This window comes from Canis lupus, chromosome 20 (genome assembly GCF_011100685.1).
Source record: "Canis lupus familiaris isolate Mischka breed German Shepherd chromosome 20, alternate assembly UU_Cfam_GSD_1.0, whole genome shotgun sequence".
NCBI classification, from domain to species: domain Eukaryota; kingdom Metazoa; phylum Chordata; class Mammalia; order Carnivora; family Canidae; genus Canis; species Canis lupus.
This window is the reverse complement of record NC_049241.1, coordinates 55,900,479-55,924,280: the sequence shown is the minus strand read 5'-3', so window position 1 is coordinate 55,924,280 and position 23,802 is coordinate 55,900,479. Positions and strand designations below refer to the sequence as shown.

At 65.3% G+C, this 23,802-nt stretch overlaps 2 protein-coding genes across 3 annotated transcripts; both read right to left on the bottom strand.

Moving 5' to 3' along the window:
* Positions 1-411: 411 nt before the first annotated feature.
* Positions 412-19,615, bottom strand: ZBTB7A (zinc finger and BTB domain containing 7A). Of its 2 annotated transcripts, none has more exons than XM_038567773.1 (3): positions 19,306-19,615; positions 8,716-9,989; positions 412-5,470 (listed from the first exon to the last, which is right to left on the bottom strand). In XM_038567773.1, the coding sequence occupies exons 2-3, from the start codon at positions 9,972-9,974 to the stop codon at positions 4,969-4,971; spliced, it is 1,761 nt and encodes a 586-aa protein (XP_038423701.1). In that variant the 5' UTR covers positions 9,975-9,989; positions 19,306-19,615; the 3' UTR covers positions 412-4,968. The 2 variants fall into 2 exon arrangements, with proteins under 2 accessions (XP_038423701.1, XP_038423700.1); XM_038567772.1 differs by lacking the exon at positions 19,306-19,615 and adding an exon at positions 18,052-18,159.
* Positions 17,217-20,778, bottom strand: LOC119864613 (basic salivary proline-rich protein 4-like). The gene is made up of 7 exons (XM_038565390.1): positions 20,336-20,778; positions 19,785-20,123; positions 19,306-19,486; positions 18,630-18,694; positions 18,052-18,202; positions 17,493-17,653; positions 17,217-17,298 (listed from the first exon to the last, which is right to left on the bottom strand). Exons 1-7 carry the CDS (start codon positions 20,776-20,778, stop codon positions 17,217-17,219), a joined length of 1,422 nt encoding a protein of 473 aa, XP_038421318.1.
* Positions 20,779-23,802: the final 3,024 nt, after the last annotated feature.

Below are 23,802 nucleotides of genomic sequence, written 5' to 3'. Positions count from 1 at the left end.
TCCTGTGCCTGGGGCCCAGCGTGGGGCCGCACCCGGGGGCCTCCGATGGACTTGGGGTTCCCGGCCCGCCGCCCCGCCCCCAGCCTCCGGAAACCCTGGAGCTGGAGGTGACCGAGAAGCCCGTCTGGCCAGTTCTCCCTGCCCGCCCCCAGGCCCCTTCCTGGTGCCACCTGCCCAAGCCGGGCATGTGGGTCACCTCCTCTGCAGGGGCCCCAGGCCTGCCGGTGCTGGCGCTCCCCAGGGCCCAGGCCCCCGGCGGGCAGGGTCAGGCTGAGCAGGGGGGGCCCGCGGTCGTGGGTGCATGAGGGGCGCCCCTCGGTGAAGGGGCCCGAGGCCCTCCGTCCCCGCCCCCAGCCTCCCCCCCCAACAAAACACAAGGAACGTCAAAATCAGGCAAATGAGGCAGCAGCGTTCGTAACAGGCTGCGTTTAGTGGTTTTTTATGTACAAGAAAAATGATTTTTTTGTCTGGTTTTTCATCTTTTGTCTTTTTGTTTTTGTTTTTATTACTTTTAAAGCTTCTCCCCCCCACCCCCAAAAAGTGCATTTTTATCAATTGATTTTTTTTTTAATCTCCCACACTTTTATAAAGACTCTCAGATACAGTCTATGGAATGTCTGCTCTGTGCTCTGTGCCCCCGGGCGCCGCCCCTGCCCCCCTTCACCGGCCCGGCCCCCCCAAAGTCCAAGGCACCTCGTATCTGGGCCTGGGAGGGGCAGGGGGGAACCTGGGTATGAGGACCCCTGGCCGCGGCCTCCAGGCAGCCCCGGCTCCGGGACGGGGGTCTCCCGGGCCCCCTCCAGCTCCTGGCCCTGCCCGCCCACCCCCCGTGTAAATCTAAGTATTTAGTACGAGCTAGTCTTAACTCTGAGGTTATGGCTCCCGGGGCGCCTGAGCCCCCAGGCCCGGACCCGTCCTGCGCCAGCCGCCCCTCCAGGAAGGCTGCTTCCTCAGCTTAAATAACTTTTTAAAATAAAACTGCAAATATAAATATCTTTCTTTCTCAAAAAATAGGATTTTTGCTTTTTTTTTTTTTTTTTTTTTTTTTTATGGGTTTTAAATTTTTTGTCCTGCTTTTCCTTTCACTCTGTCTGGCCTCCTACAATCCTGGCTGCCTGGACTGCCTTGGTCCTGGGGGGGGCCGCCCCCCCACCCCCACCCCGGCCCCAGCCCCTGCCTCGGTGGGACCACCGCGTGCCACTTGTCCGACACTGCCCCTCCCGCACTCCCGCCACGGTCGATGGGTCTCAGGCAAAGACTCCCCAGAAGGCCCTGGAAGGGGCTGGGGGCCCCCCCCTCCCCAGAAGGAAGCAAAGGGACAGCCATATACAAACGGAAACGGGATGAGATGCCACATGGGGTCTCCCGGGCAAGCCACCCAAGGCGGGCAGACTTTGGTTCGGCCTGCTGGAGCCCGGCTGGGCGCAGGCCCACACCCGCGCCAGGCTAGGCCTGCTCCGGCACTTTACATTCACTGGGTTTTAAGGTTTTTTTTTTGTTTTTTGTTTTTTTGCCTTTTTTTTTTTTTCTTAATCTCAAAAGGCGGGGGCAGGGTTGGGGTGGGGGAGGCTAGGCAGGGAGCAGTAGCAAGGGTGTTCACCTCTCTCTCTCCCAGGTCCCGCAGGCCGGTGGACGGCTCTGGGTGGGGGCTGCCCCCGGAGTGCCCCCTCCCCCGGAGCCCCCACCCGGAACCCCAGGCCGGGACCTCACTCTTGCACACGCGCGCACAACACACATCCACGCAACTTCACCAAGATGATGGAAATAACAATTTCGCTTTGTTTTTCTTTTCTTTTTTTTTTTTTTGTACCAGGCAGTTTAAAAAAAAAAAAAAACACCCCAAAAAAAGAAAACACAAAAAAAACCCCAAACAACCAAACAAAAAAACGTTTTGCTGTGTCCTTTCTGACCAGTCAGCACGTTCCCCCTCAAATATTTTTTTTTTTGTTTGTTTGTTTCCTGAAACGCGAGAATTCAGCAGTATCTTTGGCAACACTTTATCACGACCTTAATTTAAAGAATAAAAATAAAATCGATTCACGTCTATATACAGTATGTGATTGCGCAGAGTTGGGGGGCTGGGGTCCCGGCGCTGGGCCCATGCAGACGCTGCGGCCCCTAGGACGGGCTGGCGGGCAGCAGGAGAGGGGTTAAGGCGGAGTGGGTGGGCAGGGCTGTCAGAAGCTGAGCTCAGAGCTAGGGGCAGGGGTTTAGTGCAATTCCCGAGGAAGTCTGTGTTAAAAGTGTGCTCGGCGGGGGGGGTTCAGCCCTTCCCCCGCCATAGTCCCAGAGGCCTCGATCCCCCAATCCAGTCGCCCCCACTGGCCAGGACGACAGCTGTGATTTTTCAGTTGGTTTTATTGCGAGGGGGGTGTATGGGGTAGGGCAGGGGGAGAGGGCCGCGCCCTCAGGGAACCTCTTGGCCGGGGTGGGGGCGGGGGTCCCTGGCCTGGGCGCTTGAGCTCCCTGCTTGGCCTCCACAGATGGTTCTCCGAAAGAGCGAGGCCACCCGGCCCTGGGCTCCCCTGCCACCCCCCTCAGGAGGGGGGGTCCTGAGACATTTGGGGGGCTGATGGGCCCGGGGGGTGGGGTGGGGCACGAAAACTATCCTGTAGAAACAATGATGAAAGTTGCCTTCTTAAAAAGCTTCCCTTTAAAAAAAAAAAAAGAAAGAAAGAAAAGACGAGAAGACGGGGTCTGTCACAGAGCCAAGGGGTGCGGGGAGATGGACCAGCAGCTGGAGGGGGGGCAGGGGCACCCCTCACCTTGGGCTTTGATGGGGGAGGGTCTCGGCTTGGCAGAGCGTCTATTTACAGGGTCCCACGCTAGGCATTGCATATGCGAGAGGGCGTCGGGGTGAGGGTGCCCTGGCCTCTGGCGACACGGTCCCCCCAGCCCTGGCCCCCGTCCGTGGCCTGTGGCTCGGTCGATACCGGGCCTTTTGGGGGGCCAGAGGCTGGGGGGAGGCGGGTGCCGGCCCCCAGATTACAGTCAGTGCCTTTGAATAAAAAGAGGGGTGCCTGGGGGATGTAAGGCCCTGGAGGTGGGGCCCCGTCACCCACCTCGACGGGGATGGCATGTCCTAGATGGCGGCTCCTTGGCGGCCACGGCGGCGGGGGGGGGGGGGGGGGGCAGCCATGCTGAGGGGGAGCCCCAAAGTGGGGGGGTTGCTCCGGCTGGTCGGAAGGCCAGCCCTCTCTCGGTCCGTCCCTGAGCTGGGGAGTCAGTAAGGAGGGTCCCCGCGGACACGGGCGGCCATCGTATGGCTGGCGGGTGATGAGACTTCTCAGAATCAGAACCAAAAAGGGGACGGGGTGGGGGTGGGGGTGGGGGGACACGGCAGAAACACAAAAACCCGGCGGTCCTGCCTGCAAGGCAAGCCCCCCGCGGCGAAGCCCCGAGAGAGGAGCCCGGGGACCTCGGCCCGTGCCTTCCTGACCCCGCCTCACCTCGGGGAACAGAAGTGGATTCTGCATCTGTGGTGGGTTTTTTTTTTTATTATTTTGTACAAAAATAAATTGACTTTTAGGAATTTGCTCTCTCGCTCGCTCGCTCTCTCTCGCTCGCTCTCTCTCTTTTATTTTTGTTTTTTTTTGTCTTTTCGACTTTTCATAGAAGTTGGTTGCAACTTGTAAACATGTTTTTAAATTAAGAATTAAGATAAAGTGTAGTACCCGTTCTGTTACAAAGTGCCAAGACTTCTATTTGTGGTTGGTTGTCTTTTTTTTTTCCTTTTTTTTTTGTTTGTTTTTTGTTTTTTTTTGTTTTTTCCTTTCGTTTTGTAAAATCTTGTTTTTATTGCTTTTGTGACACTGGAACTTCTGGACTCTCTCCCCTCCTCCCTGCCACCGTGAGACCCTGGGCTCCCTCTGCTCTGGGCTCGTCCACCCCACACTGTCGCCTGCTCCTCTGAGGAAAGTATATTTTATATATATATATCTATATATATCTATATATAAATTTTGTTTGTTTGTTTTTTTTTTAAGGAGGAAAAAAAAATCTAAAAAGTGCTTTAAAAACTCGGGAGAGGGCTGGGGGCGGGCGGGCGGTGAAGACAAAACAGTTTTGAATCTCCAAACATCTCGTGGGGTCTGGGCGGCCTGGGTCGGGAAGCGCAGCCGGGGTGGCGGGGCGCCCTGAGCGGCGGTCCGGGGTGGGGTCGGGGTGGGGGGCCCGCCGGGGTGTAAGTGCCGTGAAGGGAGGCGGCGGGAGCCCCCTGGAGCCGCCGTGGCGACCCCCCCCACCAGCTCCCCTCTCTCCAGGCCTGGAAATAAATAGATTTGTGTCACAGCGGCCAGGAGACACAGAGGACCACAGGCAGGAACGGGAGGCGGGGAGGCCGTCGGGGAGATCGGTGGGGGGGGACCCCCACTTAGTAAGTGCCCTGAGGAAGGAGGGTGGGGGTGGGGACGGGGTGCATTTTAACGTCCACTCACAGTGGACAGAGATCATTTAAGGTCCTGTCTGAAAGACTCGTAGAAACCAGCGAGGGGATGAAAACAAAAGCCCGCCCCGCTCCCCAGCGCCCCCCGCGGCCACCCTCACCCCCACCTGGGGCCCGGGGCCCTGACCAGGCCTCAGAGGGGACCCCGGACGCTGCGCCAGGGTTGTCCCGGGGGGCGGGGGCGTCCGAATCCCTGTGTCCCACAAAAACCCCAAACCGAGCCCCGAAAGCCATCGACGGGGTGGGGGGGACGGGGAGCCGGAGCGGGGGCGAGGGTCCCCGTGGAGGGAGAGAACATCATGAAGGAGAAAACTCTGAGAAAAGCACTACCCTAGATTCTGTGACGCTTCATATATATATATCTGTATATATATATATAGATATAGATATCTGTATATAGATAGATTTTCTTTTTTTGTGTTTTTTGGGGGGGTGGTGGGTGATTCTCTCTCTCTCTCTCTCTCTCTCTCTCTCTGTCTCTCTCTCTCTCTCTCTCTCGGGTTTCTGTTTTCTCTTTTTGGTTTTCAGGCAAGTCCGGCCGCGAAGCTGCCCTCGGCGGGGGCCCCGGCGCCCCCATCGCCCCCCCCTCCGCCGGCGCCCGCTACATTCACCCTGCTCAGGCCGTCGGGGGCCTCCTCCTCGTCCTCCTCCTCGTCCTTAAAGTGCTTCTCCCGGCCGTTGCGCGGGGCGTCGGGGGAGCCGGGCGGGGCCGGGGCGCCGGGCGGGGCGGCGGCGCCCGGGGAGGGGGACGGGTCGGGCCCCCCGAGCCCCCCGCCCCGCACGCGGGGCTTGCGGCCGCGGCGCGAGGGGACGCCGTTGCAGCCGTCCTTCTTGAGGTGTCTGTGCAGGTGGTCGGAGCGGACGAAGGTCTTGCAGCAGCTGTCGCACTGGTAGGGGCGCAGGCCGGTGTGCACACGCATGTGGTTCTTCAGGTCGTAGTTGTGCGCGAAGGCCGCCCCGCACTGCTGGCACAGGTACGGCTTCTCGCCCGTGTGCTTCCTCATGTGCACTTTCAGCTTGTCCTGCCTGCGGACGGGGCGAGGGTCAGCGGGCGCCGCCCCGGGAGCGACCCCGCCCTGGGGCACCGGGGGGCAGGGGGGCGCGGGGCCCACGGCGCCTCCATCGGAGGAGGAAGGTCACGGAGCGTCTGCGAGGAGCATCCCCGGACCCGCTCCAGGCGCCGCGAAATACGACCGGGCACGAGTTGGGGTGCCGGGCTGTGTGGTAACGCGGGGGCACCAGCGGCCCTGGTTCCTAACACCGAGGGGCCGGCCTCCACCCCCTGGCCCCCGTCCCTGCCAAGACCACAGCACCTGTGCCCCTCTCTGCTCTGGCTGCACCGGCTTCCTGGCTGTCCCCGCAGCTCGCTAAGCACACGCCTACCTCAGGGCCTTTGCACAGGCTGTTCCCGCCGCCGCCCAGAGCACTTTCTTCCCAGATCCTCACATCTGAATCCCAGCTCAACTGTCACTTCCTCAGAGAGCCCTCCCACCCGCGACAGCCACCCCCGCCCCATGGCCCTCCTGCCACCACCGCCTGATGCTCCTTGGCGAACCGAGTTCCTAGTTCCTCATCTGTCCTCCGGACTGGACCATGAGCCCCAAGACAGCAGGGTCTGGGTGACCCCAGGACCCCCTCCCCGCCCATCCTGCCCCACAGGGAACAGCAGGTCCTGGCTCTGTCACCCCAGCTCTGCCTATGGGCCTCAGGCGACCACGGCACAGGTGCTGCTCTGTCCCATCCGGCAGCGCGTGCTCACACGTGGCCCCCGGGCCCTGACACGTGGCACGCCCCACCTGAGGCGCCAGGAGCGCAGGAGGCACCCAGACCCCAGAACCCCCATTCACTTAGCGTGACGGGAAATACACGCACTAGTTACGCGTTAACCGTTAACACAAAGGCTATAACTCACGTGATTCACGTTATTTTCACGTGTTCCTTGTACTTTTTTAAAAACGTGGCTATCAGAAAGTGCAAAATCAACAAGTGCCCCGCGGGGTGCTTTGTGGCACCGTGTTGGGTCTGTAGTCACGGGGAGAGGACTCCTGCCTGGACCCACGGGGCAGGGCAGAGACCCGGTCACTGGAGCCCCGGCAGCGTCTGACTCATTCCTCGCTGCAGCTTCTTGCGTCCCACGTCTGAGCACCCCGGGCCGCTCACTTCCCACACACACCAGCCTGGTCAGTGCCAGGCCTGGCAAACTCCTATTCATCCTTCAAAGCCCCATCTCAAATGCCCTCCTCCTCCAGGAAGCCTTTCCCGGCCCTCAGGCAAAGGTTTGGTCTCCCCAGGCTCTTCTAGCCCCGGGTCCCTCCCTCCGGCATCACCCACAGAGCTGCTGTCCTTACTTGCTCTAACCCTTTTGTGGCCCCTACTGCTCTGAGGGCCAAGGCCGCCCTCGGCGGCCACACCCCTGCTCGTCCTCCAGCCTTATTACTCCCACGTGAGTCAACAGAACTCAGGCCGCAGTGAACTCATCGTTCCCTGGACTGAGCGGGTCAGTCGGCAGCGAGGGGATGCGACTGCCAGGAGCGCCCTCCCTGCACCCCTCCGAGGGCACTAACGTGCTCGTCCAGCAGGGGGGCAGGTCCGGCGGGCACAGCGGGGACTCAGCACCGTGCAGAGATCTCCCCAGGTGAGGCTCAGAGAGGGCAAGTGCCCTGCCCCAAGCTGCACAGCGGGCCAGGGGCCGCATGGTGCTGGGGTGGGGGTGGAAGCAGCCTGTTTCGTCACCCCAAGCCCTGTCCGGGTAATTATAGCCCCGGCTGCCACAGGCCCCGCTTACTCAACTCTCTAGTGTGACTCAGAGGGGCCCCTGGGCTCCCTGGCCTGGAGGAAGGCGTGGGGGCTGGGGCCCCTGAGTTGGGGGCAAAGTGGAGCCAGGTGGGTGCACGGGGAAGAGGCCCAGCCCAGTGGCCCTCCCCGTGCCTCAGTCTCCCTGACTGGTAAACAGGATCAGCCCGCGTCAGAGCAGGGGGACCATAAGGACACCAGGTCAGAAGGAACCCCAGACTGTGGTTAGGGGTGCTGGGGGGGGGTCCGGGCCTCTGCTCAGCCTGCCCCTCTCCAGACGCTGGCTTGCTGGGCCTCCACCAGGCTGGCCCTCCCAGACCCACAGCCCCGAGGACTCCTGCGTGGAGGAAGAGGGTGGCCCCAAGACCACCAGCACCCCAACCTCACCTGCAGATGGGAGCTGGGCCACTGACCAGACTGCCTATGTCCCCAGGGCAGCCTTCGCCCCTGCTAGGGCTCCTGGGCCCTGTGGTCTGGGCCACAGCCTCTCCTCCTGGCCGGCTGGGGAGGGGGCCAGGGGTCAGCCCCTAGGTCCTGTCCCCACGGGGCAGGGCCGGGAAGCCGGGACAATGGCCTCTTTCTTCAGCTTGGGTGGGCGTGGCTGGGGGAACCCCAGGGCGGGTGGGGGTAGGGGGTGATGCTGAGTCACCCAGCCTGGCCAGGCCCCTGCACGCCAGCCCCCCACCCCCACTGGGCTGGCCCACGAGGCCCGGCCAGCCAGCCCTGGACTCTGAAGATCCGATCACAGATTCCCCCAGCCTGGCCTCCAATTCCTCCTGCCCAGTGGCTCCGCGGGCTGCGGCGACCCTCCGCGCTCTACTGGCCTCAGGGCTTTTGCAGCGGCCGTTCACTCTGCCATTCCCCTGCCGCCGCGCCCCTGTCCTCTGCTCCCTTTGCCCCTGCCGACTCGTTATCAGTGCTGTGGTTTTATCTCCCGCATGCCCCATCGCCCCCCATGGGGATGCGAGCGCATCTCCCCCCTTCTGGGTCCCTGGTGCCTAGAACAGGGCCCCGGCCCCCAGCAGGTGCTCCACAAACGGCCCGTAGAGCGAGTCCCCGGGGCCCGCGGCGGCCTCCAGGAGAGAGCACAGCGCCCTGAGCCCTACGGGGCAGCCACCCTCTCCCCAGGCAAACACCCACTCCAGGCCCCACGACAAGAACCCCCCGGGGAAAAGACGAGCGACTCTCGCTGGGCCCTTCCCTCCCGCCTCCCGGGGTCGGGCCCGCAGCCTGCACGCTCCCCCCACCCGAAGGCTGCTCCCCAGGGGGGCTGGGCAGGCAGGGTCCCGAAACGGAGGACGCAGCATTCTTCCCGCGTGGGTCCTACATGTGCGGGGTGGGTGGGTGGGGGGTGCACACGTGGCTGCGGTCTCAGCCCACGACCTGGCCACCCCCCTGCCCGTGGCTCCCCCTCTGCCCCCCGCTGCCCCCGGCCGCCCCCCGACACCCGCCGCCCCGCCGCGGCCCCGCCGGCTCACCTGGTGAAGCGGACCTTGCAGATGTTGCACTCGTACGGCTTCTCCCCGGTGTGGGTCCGGATGTGCCGCGGCAGCTTGCCGGCGCCCTGGATGACCTTCTCGCAGATGGGGCACTTCTGGAAAGCCTTGGCCCGGATCTTCTTTTCCACCTTCTGCGACCAGGCCGGGTACACATCCCCGTCGTGGGCGCCGCTGAAATACTTCAGGTAGTAGTCCACGACGCCCTTGTCGTCCGCCCGCGACTCCTCGTCGCTGTCCCCCGCCGCCGCCGCCCCCGCCCGGCCCACCGACGACATCATCTGCTGCAGCAGCGTGCTGGCCGCCAGCCCGTCCGCGTCGGGCCCGTCCCCGTCCCCGTCCTCGGCCGCGCCTGAGAGGAAGCCCGGAGAGTCGCCTGGCTCAGGGGCCGCCTCGGACAGCGAGGCCGCCTCCTCCTCCCCGGCCCGGCCGTAGTGGCCGTTCTGCGTGGCGGCGGCCGGCGGGGCCACGGGGGGCGGGAAGAGGCCCCCGGCAGGGGCGTCCTCGTCCCGCTCCGGCCACAGACCCGGGTTGCTGTCGCCCTCGTCCCCGTCCCCGGCCGAGGGCCGATCGGCCGGCGGTCCCGGCCCGTAGAAGTCCAAGCCGTTGCAGTCGCCGGCGGCCACGGCGGCCACGGCCGCGGCCACGGCCTCCTTGGTGGCGTCCAGGTCGTCGTCGGACGCGCCGAAGGCGGACCAGGGGAAGGCGGCGGCGGCGGCGGGGGGCAGGCTGTTCATGGGGTTGCTCTGGAAGAACTCGAGGTACTCCTTGGCCCGGAGCAGGTTCCGCTGGTCGGTCTGATCCACGAGGTCCAGCTGCCCGGCGTCGGCGCCCGCGTCGGCCGCCAGGATCTGCCGGTCGAGGAGGTCGGCGCACACGTGGCTCACGGCGGGGATCTCGAGCAGGCGGGCGGCGCTCAGGATGTCGCCCACGTTGGCCGTGCTGACGGTGAGCGTGGCCGTGTAGGCGAAGTCCATGAGGGCCGTGAGCGCCTCGGCGCTGACGAAGTCGATCTCGTACACGTTCTGCTGGTCCACCACGGCGCCCGACGTGAACAGCTTCTTGAAGTACTGGCTGCAGGCCGCCAGCACGGAGCGGTGCGTGGGGAACTCGCGGCCCTCCACCAGGATCACCACGTCGCACAGCAGGCCCTGCGTCCGCTGCTCGTTGAGCCCGCTCAGGATGTCGCTGCTGTGGTCAGGGAACGGGATCCCGATGGGGCCGTCCACGCCGCCGGCCATCTTCCGCGCCGAGACCTGCAGCGCCGGGGAGGGGGGGGTGCTCGTGAGGCTGCGGGGCCGGGCGGCGGCCCGGAGGGAAGCCCTCCCCAGCCGGTCCCGCCTCTCACGGACCGGGCACCCTCCCCTCCACCCGGGCCGTGCAAGGGATGGTGGGAGGCGGTACCGGAGCCCACGCAGGTGCTCGGGCCAGGCCTCGCTCGACTCGCTTCCTAAGGAACCTGAGCACTGGCTTCTGCCCGCACCCCCTCCCGGAGGCCGTGACGCAAGGCACCCCCTGTGCGCCGTCAGGCCCGAGCCCCCAGCAGCCCGCGGGCACCCCGTCTCCGCCGTGGAGGTGGGAGACCAGGACCAGCAGGGAGAGCGGTGCCCGCGGCCCCGCAGCTGCAGCCCAACAGGGTGTAGGACCTGAGGGTCAGCGCCAACCGCCCCCCCCCCCGCCCCTGGGCCTCCCCGCCCCTCGCTCCTGCCTCCCAGCGAGGCCCGGTCCTCGAGGGGCTCTGGGGCAGAGGGAAAGGGAGCGGCCGAGACCCGGAGACCAGGCCGGGGTCAGCAGGCTGTGGGCGTGCCCTGGAGGGGGAGCCAGCGGCGGCACCACCACCCCTCCTGCCCCGTGGAGCCCCCAGGACCCCCGGGACGTGGGTCTGGCCTGGCGGCGAGCAGCAGCGAAGTGCCTGGCGCTCCTTTTCCCTGCCCACCCAGACTGAACCCCCAAAGGAGGAGCAGGGGGCCACGGCTTCCCATCCGCCTCACGCCCACCCAGCCCCTCCCCAACTCTTGGCCACCCTGGCCACTGCTGCCCAGCCCAGGGCCTCAGTCTCCCCATCTGTCAAGTGGACAGAGACCTTTGGAAGAGCTGGCCGTGGGGGGGGCGGCCCACTCGGTCCTGCCCCTCTCTCCCCCATTCCTTTTTTCCGCCTTCCCCTGGGCTGTGACTCATCCACCCACTCGGGCGCTTGTGCAACCCTCTGGCTCCTGTCCCCACCCCTCCACCCTCTCTGGGGAGCCCCCGGCTGCCCCAAGCCACCCAACACAACCCACATTCCTCTAACTGGTCAGCTCTCGGGGACAGTGCCCCTGGACCTGTCCCGGGAGAGGCGCGAAAATGTGCCTTCCTTGGCCCCCCAGGGACCTCAGGAGCCTGAGCCTCCCAAGCGGAGCCGCCCGACGCAGCTGGGACCCAGATCCCCGTCGCCGCCGGGAGTGGGCCAGCCTGGCACGGGACCCCGGGGTTGGTCCGGCCGGACCCAAGGCCAGGGCAGGACCGTCCCAACCCTGGGCCGCCCTGGGAACAGGGTCCAGGCCCTGGGTTGACACAGACGCCTTTGTGTGGCCGCTCAGGCAGGCACTACACTTCCCAGGACGCCTCTCTGCGGCCCGCCCTCTTTCCCGCTGACCACACCAGCTGCTCGGTTCCCCCCTCTGTTCCGCCAGCGCGTGGTGGGGGTGGGGGAGGCTCAGAGGTGGCTGCTGGGAGCAGGAGGACGGGGGGCTGACCCCATATGAGGCTCAGCCTCGGAGGAGCCCCTCTGGCGGCTTCCACCCCCTGCCACCATCTGCTGTCTGGCCCCAGGCCCCAGGGAGCGAGTGGGCAGATGGGCTCCGGATCAGACTGGCCTCGGCCCTCCTCACCCCCTTCTGATCCAGGCCACCGATGCCTCAAGATGGCCCCCCCAGGTGGCCCAGCGTCCCCTCGGGCCCTGGGATGTCTCCAGGGGCCCCGAAATGGTTCAGATGATTCACCAGCCCCCTCCACGGCCGCTCCACCCCCGTCTTCCCACGGGCACTGGGCCCGCCGGGCAAGGGGCTGGCACAGCCCTACTTCGTGTGCGAAGATGCCCAGGCCCTAGGCCGCTGGAAGCCACCCGGCTGGGGAGCAGCAAGCGTGGGCCTCGGACCGGGCGCGGGGCACTGGACAGAGCCCAGGTCAGGGTCTCCAGCGGCTGCGGAGCCTGCTGCACCGGGTCCCAGAGCTGCTCCTTCCCTACGTAACAGTCAGGGATCGTCCCCCAAAGGGCCAGGCCTGGGAAGACCGATGCCAGCCAAAGAAACCCCCGGGCCAGCAGCGCGACCCCCACCAAAAGAGAACACACCTGGGATCCCAGCCAGGGCCCGGCCAGCCCGACCCTCAGGATCTGGCCTCCCATCTCCCCTCATCCCTCACCCTGGAGACTAAACTCTGCAGACACCTGGCCCACACCCTCTCTCCAGGAACACAGGCCACCTGCCCGCCACGCCCTGGCCGCTGCCCCCACCCGGCCTCCGGGGCCCTCCCTCCAACGAGGAGGCAGAAGGCCGAGCCGGACGCCAGAGGAAGACAGCTGAGCCCCCTCGGAGGGTCAGGCGGGCTCCCCGCGGCAAACGCGGGCGTGTGCTGAGCACCCACTGTGCGCCACCGCATCTCTGCACCAGGGGAGCCCGTGGCTTCCTGCGCTCCGGCACCCAGTAGGTGCCCCCACACCACGCGGTTTCCTGGGTGACGACGATCCAGTCAAACGTCTCTCTTCCAGAAAGCCCCACCCCCACGCCGGCCGGGTCCCCACCCAGGGCGGCCAGGGTCCCCAGGGCTCGGGCCCACACCCACCGGGCCGTCTTTCATCAGAGCTCCGCCCCCGCGCTCGCCTCCGTGGGATTTCCGGGGTGCTGGGTGCTGACTCGGCGGCCGAGGGGCAGGCCTCAGCAGGCTCCTCCCGGGCTAGAGGTGGGGCACCCCTTCCCTCTGTGTCCCCGCCCCCCCACTGCTGCGGGCGCACAGTAGGGGCACAGCAAACCGGATGAACCGAAGACCACAGAGCAAGGCGCTGGAGCGCCCACACCCGGCCCCGCCCACCCGGCTGGCGGGCTCCGGTCCCACCTCCCATCTACCCCAGGGTCGTTTGCTGCACTTTTTCCCAGGCGGCAGTTACCCAGGCTGGTCGGTTTCCACCCTCCTGGGGGCCTCCCCTGTGCCCTGGACGGTTCAGGAACTAACTGGGCACCTTTACTTCATCCCTCCTGCTGGAAGCCCTAAGCCCTGGGCTCCGCAGACGAGGAGAGGCTCAGAGCAGTGAGGACACCCGGGCAAGGTCACACAGCAGACGGGCGGCCGGGCTGGGGCTGACCCTCGGGCCTGAGCTGCTGCCGCTCAAGCACCGGGGCCTCGGGGTGAGGTCGGGAGCACCTTCCCCGGGTCCCAGGAGTAGCAGGTGTCACCTGGGAGGGACCCCGGGCCTGTGGGAGGGGCATCCTGAGCCCGGGGAATGGCCACCCTGCCGAGGCCTGGAGGTGGGCGCCCAGGAGAGGGACAGGGAAGGAGGCTGCCTCCACTGGGCTTCCCAAGGTCAGGCGCAAGGTGAGGCTGGGGCGGCCTCCTCCCCCTCCCCGCCCTCCTCGGGAAGGAGAGGGGGCCGCCAGCACCAGGTGGGCAGGTAACTGGCACCCGAGGCCTTCCCGGGGGAGTGCTGGGGGGCAGCTGATGCGGCGTTAGCGCCCTCCGTCCCCCACCCACGGAGAGGATGCCGGGAAACCAGAGGGACCTCTAGCACCTACTGTGTGCCACGCACAGCAGCCGGGGCCCGAGTCCCCGCTCTCCCGCTGCCACGCGCTGGACCCGGGGCGGGAGGCATGGCTCGGTGCCTCACTGGCCTCGGGGGGCAGGACAGTGGCTCCGGGGCCCGCTCTCGCCCACTGGGCGCTGCCTGAGGACCTACTGTGTGCCGGGCCCGGGCCCCAGAGGCCCAGTGAGGCTGTTTAGTGACCCTCCCCTCGTGGATGGGCGGCCTTGACCTTGACCTCTGAGCCTTAGTGCAGGAGTCGGCCCGTCCCCACCTACTGTGTGTCAAGGGAGAGGGGGCGTGGGGGGCAGGTGGAAGCCAGGGCAGAGGAGCCGTCACCTGGCGGGGAAAACCGGGCCCAGAGAGGGCGGGTGGCCGGCCCAAGGTCGCCCAGCAAGGCTGGTGCCCAGGTGCGGCTGCCAGGCCCACGCCCAGCCGCCCCCACCCCCTCCCAGGCCAGCGGCCTGTGTTGCAAGGTTGGTCCCAACGGGTAACCCCGCCCTGACCTGGTGCCAATCCCTGCCTGGCCCGGTCCCCGGGCTGGGGTTTAATGGGACAGGAATGCAGTGTCCCGATTAGGGAGTGGGGGGCACCAGCGGCCCGGCGTGGCCCGGCTGCCGCCCGCCTGTCCTCCTGGGCCTCCCTGCAGGCCGGCACCAGCACACGGGCCCTCGGCCATTTTCTGTGTCCATTTATTGCCCTAAATGGGGAGGGGCTTCCTGCCCAGCCCTTAAAGGGCCAGAGGCAGGAAGGCTGCGGGCCCAGTGGGAAGTGTGTGCGGGGGGAGGGGCGCCGAGGAGGTCAAGGGGACCCCACCTGACCCCCCACTCACGGGTGGGGCTGACGCTCGCCCTATTCCCACGCTCAAGCCGGCACGGCTCAGGAAGTGACAGCCCTGACCCCAGTACCGGGTTCCAAGAGGAAGCCCCGGGAAGACCGAAGCCATTCGTGGTGAGTTAGAAGGAATGAGCTTCCCATCACCCGGAGTAAGCAAAGCCAGGCTTCGCAGAATCCCAGAATCCCGTCACTGCCTATCCCACCCTTGCTCGGGCTGCACCTGCTGGTACGAAATGCCCAGGAGAGGCCTGCGTGGCCTCCAGAAGCTGTACTCCCCTCTACCTCCAGACCTCTCCCTCCCTCCCCCAGGCCTGCTAGTTACCGGGAGGTACCTGCACCGCTCCGCCCCCGCCCCGCCCCCAGCCCGGGCAGGTGGAGGGCTCAGCCTGGGAGCCCCAGACACGGGAAGCTCGTGTCCTGTGCCCGCAAACCCGCCATCAAACACATCCTGACGGGAGGTGGGACGGGACCTTGTTTTCCAGTTAAACCAGAAAGGCGTGGGTGGGGACACTTCCACTGAGTGGCCGTTCACAGCCTGCTGGGGGGACAGATGGAGGGGCTGGTCCTTTGGCCACGCTCCTCACAAGCGCCGGATTCTCCGCAGGGCATCTTTCCCGCTTTGGTGCTCCTGACTCAGGCCTTGGGGCCCGAGGGCAAGGGCTGCTCCTCAACAGGCTGGGGGTCGGGGTCCAGGGGCTGATCATGACCATCTCCACATCAAGCCTCACGGGGTCTGTCATTGCCCCACCTTATGGGTCAGGAAAGTGAAGCTCAGAGCAGGGAAGTGACTGGCCCAGGGTCACACCGCAGAGCTGACCGGGAACACAAGCCCCCTGGCTCTGTACTGTGGCTCCGTGCCCCCTCCTCCACGCTGCCCCCAGGCACCAGCAAGGCACTAAACCCCCTACCCCGGGGGGGCCTTGGGGCCGAGGACAGCTTATTCCCACGCCCCCTCAGAGCTGCCTTGTGATAGCCCAGGGAAGGGAGAGGTTTGCCTGAGGTCACACAGGGAGCCTGGGGCAGGACTGGAGTCGGCTGACCCCTGGTCACCAGGAGAGGGATGCAGGAGGGGTTCGCCCGGGCCCTGACCCCGCACGCCAGGGACCCTGCACAGGCTCCTGGGGAACCCCGGGCTAAACCCTCAGGACCACAGATTCGGGCTGGCAGCAAGACAGGTTGACAGAGGGGTAGTGACCTCCCCAGGTAAACCCCAGGTGGAGGTGAGGGCCGGGCCGCGACTGGACCACACTGGCCCCCACCCAAGCCTGTTCCTCTGGCCCCACCGCCCAGGGCTGTTGCAGGGCAGTTTATGCTCCTTCAGGTGCCTGGAGCGCCAGGTGACAGGTGGGGGGTGCCGCGTGTCTCAAGTGGCTCGACCGGCCACATACTCCCGCAGAATCCTGGTTGTGCCCCGAGCTGACCCAGGTGCTCTGTCCAAGAGCAGGGGGAAGGAACGAGAACACAGGTGGATCTGCAGGCACCACCCACCGGGGACCCTATAAGCCCCAATTTACCTAGGGGGACACCCAGACCCCCAAAGGCCCAGGGGCTTGTCCGAAGTCATGCAATAGCCAGGGGGCCGTCAGTCGGAACCCCGGCAGACGTCGGGCCAGCTCTGCTGCACAGGGGCTGGCCCTGAGACGTGGCTTTTGCGAGGTGACCTCGGTCATCTTGGGTAAAATGGGTCATAAAACCCAGAGCCCTGCCCGTCTCCAGGGGCCAAGGTGCGGGACTGTGGCGCGGAGGGGGGTGGGAAAGGCACTGGCAAGCCATAAAAGTGCCTGCCACAGAAGGCTGGGAGGCGAGCGCACGCGGCCGGTGCTGTGTGACCTTGGGCACCTTGCTGGCCCTCTCTGAGCCTCCCTGGCCTCTTTGGGCAAAGGGTTTCAGGAGCCCCAGGAAAGCTCCCCTTGGCCTACAGGTGCCCGCTCTCAACCCCCAGGCTCTCTGGAAGACGGTGGGTTGCCGTCCCTCAGCAGAGAGGAAGGACACCCGGGCCTCATCCTGAGCCGAGAGGCAGGACCACGATGGTCAGACCCAGCTCCAGCTAGGTGACCTTGGGCTGCTCTCTGCGTCCCCCCAGGCCTCGGTCTCCCCTGCCCAGCACCGGCACGTGCTGGGCACCCGCTCGGAGGGTTGCCGCAAGCCCCCCGCTGGGCTCCCTCGCAGGGCAAAGGGGGCATCGGGGGCTGCCACTGGCCTGGACCAGCCGCGGGTCAGGGGGCCCCAAGGAAGAGAAAGCAAGGGGAAAAAAAAGCAAACACAGGCCCTTGCTACTGCCCCGGGACCCTGCCCCGCCGGACGGAGGCTGAGCAATGCCAGGCCTCAGTATCCCCCGCGGAGAAGAGGGTGCTTGGGCTTCCTGCGGCCACCCTAGTGCTGCTTCTCCTAAGGCCTGCCTGTGCTGAGAGTTTCGTGGCTCCCGGCCCGGGCCAGGGTGCTGACTGGTCACCACGCAGCCAATCAGAACTGAATAATAAATACCCCCCCAAAGTGACCCACGAATTAAAATTTCAGTGTCCCCGTTGGCTCCTCTTTCCTTCATTAGGCATGCGGATCCCAGGGCTTCGCTCCTCCAGTCACCGGCTCCTGCCCCCCCTTCCCCTAGGCTCCCGTCTCCACAGCGATGGCTGGCGGTAAACAGAGCCCCGAGCCCAGCCGACAAGTGCCAGGCCCGGTGTGCTCCAGGGGCCTCGCCGGGGGCGGGGGGGTGGCCCCCAGAGGGGAAGATAACCCGCGGCCTGCAGCCCTCCATCGGGCCGCAGCAGGGCCCGGCCTGGGCGCCCCGGACCTCTCCCAAGACCAGCTCTGCCAATAGGAAGTGATCGGCTGGTCCTGCGGAGGCCCCCCCAGTGTGGGAGCGGCACACTCAGGGTTACGCCCTGGCCGTGTTGTTGGGGGGGGGCTGACATGGAATCCCGGATGCCCTCTCCAGCCGGCCCTGCTCCCGGAGGCAGCTGGCAGGGAGCGGGGGGAGAGTAAACCAAGCCTGCCACCCATGGGTGAACCAGGTGGGCACGCCCGGGGAAGGGGCACCAGCAGCCCTCTCACTTCCGCCGCCCGGCTAGGGGGAGACAGAGGAGTTGTCTGCCTCCCCCTGCCGCTCACTCCACCGCTGGCTGCATTCCCCAAACATTTAGTGGGCGCCCACTGGGTGCCCCAGCCTGGTTGGACAGCAGTCTCTCGCTGCGGTCCGCCGAGCTCCCCCGCAGCCAGCCAGCGCGGGCAGAGCCTCCCAGAACCCGCAAAGGCCTGCGCCTGGGGGTGCACCGGCCCCGGCGCCCGGCTCAGGCCCCTGCCGGGTTCCCAGGCCTGCGGCAGGGGGAGGGGGCTGGTTCCCAAGCCAGGGAGGGAGGAAGAGCGGGGGGGGGGGCCGGATCCCACCAGCTCACCCCCTCCTCTGCCGGGGCTCAGGGTTCGCACGTGGTGGTGGCGTCAAGGGGAAGGAGGGGGGTCCGGGCCGCAGGAGACGGGGTCACGCGCTTTGGGGGCGCGGGCGGGAGGACTGGGGTGCTCCCCGCCCCCTCCCCGGGGGCCGGAGCCGCCTGGCCGCGCGGGCGGGGCAAGGGGCCAGGCCGGTCCCCCCACCCAGGGCTGAGTCAGGCCCGGGCGGGGGCAGGAAGCGGCCCCCTCCCCCGCCCCGGCCGCGGCGCGCGGCCCCCGCCCGGCCCGCGGGCCCCCGCCGCGCCGCCCGCGCGGGGGGCTCCTACCTCCTTCCCGGGGCAGCGGCGAGGGGGCCCGGCCCCGGCGGCGGCGGTGGCGGCGGCTGCGGCTGGGCTGGCTCCCTCCGAGGGGCCGGGAGGCGGCAGTGAGCCTGGCCCCGCGCCACCCCCCGCCGCCGGCGGCCAATCCCCACCCGGGCTGGGGGGAGGGCGATGCAAATTACCCCGGATCTGGGTCCGCCCGCCCGCCTCCCCCACGCCCGGGCCCGGCCTGCACTAGGCCGCGCATCCCCGGGCTCGCTTGCGCCGCGCGGCCGCTCGGGCCGCCGCCCTCCCCGGGGAGCGCCGGGTGGGTGACCCCCCCCCGGGGCGGGGGGCCGAGGGGAGGGGGGCTGGGGACGGTTACACAACCAGGCGGGGAGGGGCCCCGGGGCGGGGAGGGGGCCGGCCCGCGGGCCGCGCAGCCGGAAGCCGGGGACCGCCACCGGCCCCCGGCGAGGGGAGCCCGGCTTCAGGCCCCGCCCCCGGGCCGGCTCGGCCCGCCCCCGCGCCGCGCCGCGCGATCGCTCCGCGCCCATTGGCCCGCGGGCCCGCCGCTCACCGCCCCTCCTCCGCACCGCCCCTACCCGCGGACCGCGGCGGGCCGCCGGCGCGAGGCACCCTGGGACTTGTAGTCCGAGCCGCCTGCCACCTGCCGGCCGCAAGCGGCGGGGGGACTACGACGTCCAGAAGCCCCCGCGGCCGCGCCCGCCCACCGGGACACTCCACCCCTTCCCCCTCCTTTGCAAAGCCCCCCTCCCTGTTTTTTCAGCCCCCTCCCCCCCATCCCCCATGGAGCTCAATCCTGGCCAACTCCAACGTATGCACGCAGCACCGAATAGGCCCCCGGGGGGCGAGAGCACCCCCAGCGCCTCGCTGCAAACTTAGCACGCGACGCGCCCCCCTATCTCCCCACGCCGGTTTCCCCCACCCTCAATGCGGCCCCGCTTCCCCTCCCCCGCTCCCCGCGCGCCTGGGATCCCCGAAAAGCCGTGCACTCGAGTGGGGGGGGGGGAGGCCGGGGCACAAGCCCATGCACTTCGCCCCCAACCCCCCCTCCCCGGGCGGCGCCCCCTCCCCGCGCCCGGGATCCAGGGCACCTCCAGCCTCCGGGCAGCTGCCAGCCACCCCCTCCTCAGAAACTTGCGGAACGTCGGCGGCTCCCCGTATCCCCCTCCCCGAGAGGGCAGAGGTGGGCGCAGCGCCCCCGGCCCGTCCCCGCCCTGCACCCCGCGCGGGGGGCCGCGCCGGGCGCTGACTTACCTCGCGCGGCCGGGCCGGGGCCGGGCCGGGCCGGGGCGCGAGGGGCCGGGGCCCGGAGTTGGGACTGGGCTCCTCGGCCGCTCGCCTCCGGGGTCCGCGTCTCCGGCTCTCCGCCTCTCGCGCTCTCCCCTCGTCGCTCCCTCGCTCCGGCGGCGGCGGCGGCGTCACTGCCCTACAGTAACTGTACAGTACAGCCAAAGCCCCGTATGATGCTCGCGACTCCCTTCCTGGTTTCTCCGAGGGCAAGAGGGGTCCTCCCTTGTCTTAAAGGTGCCGCAGCCGCCGGCCCCCCCCCACGCCCAGCCCGCCCCCCCCACCCGGCCTCGGAGGCCAGAACAGGCTCGGCAGGTCCCCTCTTGCCACGTCTCTGCCCTCCCGTGGGGCTTCGCCCGCCGCGCCGGGGAGACCGGGCTGTTATTAGGTTTTGTCAAGTTGGGGGGGGGTCCAGCCCGCCCCCGGCGCGCCCCCCCTCCTCTGACCTCTCCGCCCCGCTGCGCGGCGCCGTGCCAGCTTGCCAGCTTATCTGGCCCCAGAGCTCCCCGGGGCGCGGGGGGAGCGGGCCCCCCGGGGTGGAGGGGGGGTGGGGGCCTCCAGATAAACAGGCCCCCAGCCTCTGCGCAGGGGCGGGCGCGGGGGGGCGCGGGCTGTGCCCCCGACGCCCGGGGCGTGGCAGGATGGCAGCGGGGGCGGGGAGGGCTGTGCGCACTGCGAGGACCGGCGCGGGCGTGGGTCGCGGCGGCGCGGGCGGCGGGGGCGGGGGCGCGGGGGGCGAGCGCGCGGGGACCCGGGCCGGGCGCCGGCCCTCCCGAGGCCGCGCTCTGCGCAGCGGCGGAGGGGACCCGGGCGCGGGCTTTCCGGGGACGCCGCGGGTCCGCCGGGCTCCCGGGTCCCTAAATGAAGCAGCCAACCTGCCCGCCCGCGATTATATAAAAGAGTCGCCTCCGCCCGCCGCGCCAGGGGCGTAGCGGGGGAAGGGGTTGGCGAGGGGCGGGCTGGGCGGTTGTTTTCCCGGCTCTCCGAGCTCCCCCACCCGGCGGCGGGCCGCGGGGCTGCACGGGCGCCGGGCCCCGGACGCCTGGGTCCCGCGGGCCGCCCGCGCCAGGGTCTGCGTGGCCCCGCAGGGGCGGCGATGGGGAGCGCGGCGGCGCTGGCCCGACCCAACTTTTCTCTGTCCGTTTCTCGCACTTCCTCCCCGGTCGTGGGAGAGGTCCGGCGGGGGACGGGGGAGGGGGAGGAGGGGACGAGCGCTGAGAACAGCCTGACCCGGCCCGGCCGCTGCCCGCCGCACACAGTAGGCGCCGGGGCGGGGCGGGGGCGCGCTGGCTGGTGCGCCGCGCCGCGCGGGGGGCGCCGGGCCTCAGTTTCCCCTTCCTCCCTGCCTTGCACGGAGAGGGCCGGCACCTGCTTTCCAGCTGCCTTTTCCTGCGCGCCTCTCGAGTGGCTGGCTCTGTCCGGGGTCCTGTTTACCTCCATTCTGACATCTAATCGCATTACACTCATTTATGGCTATTATCACTACCACCATTACCTTACAGGCAGGCAACTTGCACTGCCATGGGTGAAGGGGACTCGGTCCGTCCTTCTGCGACTTCAAAGCTTCCCACCGCCCCTTGTACTTTATTACTTCTACGCACAACATATTAAAGGCGCCTTTCAACTCCCAAACGGGTTGAATCGGCTTTTGTAATAATAATTTGGCTTCAAGGGGAAACCCGGGAGGCCCCCAGAGGGGAAGTGACAGCCCGGGGACTTGCAGCCTGAAACCAGCCCCCAGTCGGTGGGAAGGGACTGAGGGAGGGGCCACGTGGGTCCCGTGTGAGGGTGGAACCCGGGACTTTGCTCTAACGACCCTGCCTGGGACACAAGCCCTTCTTCCTTCCTTATGCCACCCTGCCATCAGCTTTGGGATTAGAGAGGGCCGGGCAGAAAGACAATTCCAATTCGCAGGTCTCAGGGTTGTGCCTGGACTCCCCCGGATAATGAGAGCGGGGGTCCTCACTCCTGAATGGTCTCACCCCACCCCCACCCCCACCCCCAAGCTCCGCCCACTGGGCCAGTACAGGAGTGACTCAGTTTCCCCTCCAGTACCACCTAGCTTGGAATATCCTGCACCGTTTCTCTACACCCCATGACCTGATTCAGAGGGGCAGGGAATGCTTATAGAAGCTGGGCATTGAATCTAATCCTCAACGTGCCCGGAGAAGAAGCAGGAGTGATATGATTTCCATCTTCTATATGAGCAAAGTCTGAGGCCCAGAGAGGGACAATGAGCCGGGATGTCAAATCCAGCATCCACCTGGCTCTGAACCCTGCCAGGAGGGCTGGGGTGGGGGGGTCCCTCAGGATGGCATACCCCGATCTCCCATGCTCACTCCTGTCCCTGAAATGAAAACAAAGAGAGAGGCAAAGCTTTGTCCAGAGCTCCCCTCCCCCCCCCCCAAAAAATATACCCAAGTAGATACTATTTTAAAAGCTAGAGTTCTAAAGGACTGAGTTACTGTGTGACCTTGGGCAGATTACTTAACCTCTCTGATCCTCAGAGTCCTTCACAGAGAATATTGATAGAGACTTCCTAGGGTTGTAACAAGGGGGAGACTAAGATGGTACCTGTAACATTCACAAACCCCACGGTGCGGCAGGAGAGAGGTCCTCCATACGTGATAGATGTTATTATATTGACATGATTACTACTGTTTGGGCCAAACCCCGCTCCTGTTCCTGGCCAGGACGATGATGAAACCCACATTTCAAAGATGAAAAGTTCACACACGCTCAATGCTTTTTTTTTTTTTTTTTTACTTCATCGGCAAACCCCCATAAGATAAACTTGGCAAAAAGGTTTTCGGAGTGTGTCAAGACGAACTCCATCTTAGCAGTAAAACAACACGCGAACCAACAAATACTTGGCACACTTGTCTCAAAACAAATTTGTCCCAGGGTACGAAGTAACATCAGCTCTGGTTTTCTGAGTTCTACCTTTGCATGCAATTTCAGTCCCTCTGTGTAGCAAGGATGATCATTTCTGATGGACAGGTTGACAGCACGGGGACCCAGGGAAGGCACATGACTTGCCAAAGCACACAGCGAGTGAATGGATGGCCTTGAATTCGAGTCATGTTGGCCAGGCTGCAAACTCATATATTTGGAGCAGATCATTCTTGTCACCATAAGCAGGGGTTGCTTCTGGGATGGAGAAGTAGGGGGGGATGGGGAGCAGGGTCAGAGACTTTCTGTTCACTATCTTTGATCTTTTGACTTTTGCATCATGAATTTTTTTTAAGTCATCTCTATGCCCAATGTGGGGCTCGAACTCACCACCCAGAGATCAAGAGTCAAATGCTCTCCTGGTGGAGCTGGCTAGGCGCCCCAATGCATATATTGTTTATAATGAAATTTAAAGTATTGTCAGAGTTGCGTTTCTTAACTTTTGTGCTTCAGAGACTACCATCAAGAAAGTGAAAGAAAAACCCACGAAAGGCGAGAGAATATTTGCAAATCATAGATATGATAAGGGTCTGCTGCTCAGAATCTATAAAGAAGTCTTAAGCCCAACAATAAAAACAAAATCACCAATTGCTTTAAATGAGCAAAGGATTTTAATAGATATCTCTCCAGAAAAAGATATACAAAAAAAAATCTAAAAAAAAAAAAAGTTGCCCAATAGTCATTAGTCACTGGGGAAATGCAAATCAAAACCACGATGAGACACCACCTCAGCCCTGCTAGGATGGGCTGAATCAAAGAAAGCAGACAATAACAAGTGTTGGTGGCGATGGGAGAGACTGGAGCCCTCGTGTCCCGCTAGTAGGGGCGCACCATGACTCAGCTGTTGTGGACGACTTCTTCCAAAAGTTAAGCAGAGTGACCGTCTGACTTGGTGATTTCACCCCAGGTGTGTACCCAAGACAAATGACATCTGGTCCACACCCAAACTTGGAGGTGCAGATCCATAAGAGCCTTATTCAAAACAACCCCAAACTCAAAACAGTCCAAATGTCCCTCAGCTGATGGATAAATACACACAGTGTGTCCATCCACACATGGGAATGCTGGCCGCGAACAGGGGCGAGGGGCCCACACGCGCCGCCCCGGGGATGGACCCTGAGCCCACGACGCTCAGGGAGGGAACCAGTGACAGGGTTCCCCCATGGGGTGTGAGTCCATGTGTGTGACAAGTCCAGGATGGGCTCCTCCACGGATGGGAGGGGGCTCGTGGGGGTGGCTGCTAATGGGGACAGGTTTCCTTGAGGGGAGAAAAAATGTTCTAAGATTAGATCGTGGTGATGGTTGCACAACTTTTGAATACACGGAAAACCACTGGATTATACACTTTAAAGAGTGAATGTTTTGGTATGTGGATGACATAAATATTTAAAAAGCAATGCAATGCCCATGTTCACAGCGGTGTTATTCACAATTGCTAAAATGTAGACACAACCCAAATGTCCATCAAACAAATGAATGGAAACATATGATGGGGCTCATTCATACATCTGG

Bases quoted from the DNA above. Each gene is read 5' to 3' on its own strand.
- LOC119864613 (XM_038565390.1), bottom strand. From the start codon at position 20,778: ATGGAGGTAAACAGGACCCCGGACAGAGCCAGCCACTCGAGAGGCGCG. The intron at 18,203-18,629 runs GTAGGGGCGGTG...CCCTCCCCCCAG, and splicing joins CGGCCCGCCGCGGTCCGCGG to CCCGGGTGGGGATTGGCCGC. The intron at 17,299-17,492 runs GTGGGCGCCCAC...GCTCCCTGCCAG, and splicing joins CAACCAGGCTGGGGCACCCA to CTGCCTCCGGGAGCAGGGCC.
- ZBTB7A (XM_038567773.1), bottom strand. From the start codon at position 9,974: ATGGCCGGCGGCGTGGACGGCCCCATCGGGATCCCGTTCCCTGACCAC. The intron at 5,471-8,715 runs GTGAGCCGGCGG...CCCCGTCCGCAG, and splicing joins TGCAAGGTCCGCTTCACCAG to GCAGGACAAGCTGAAAGTGC.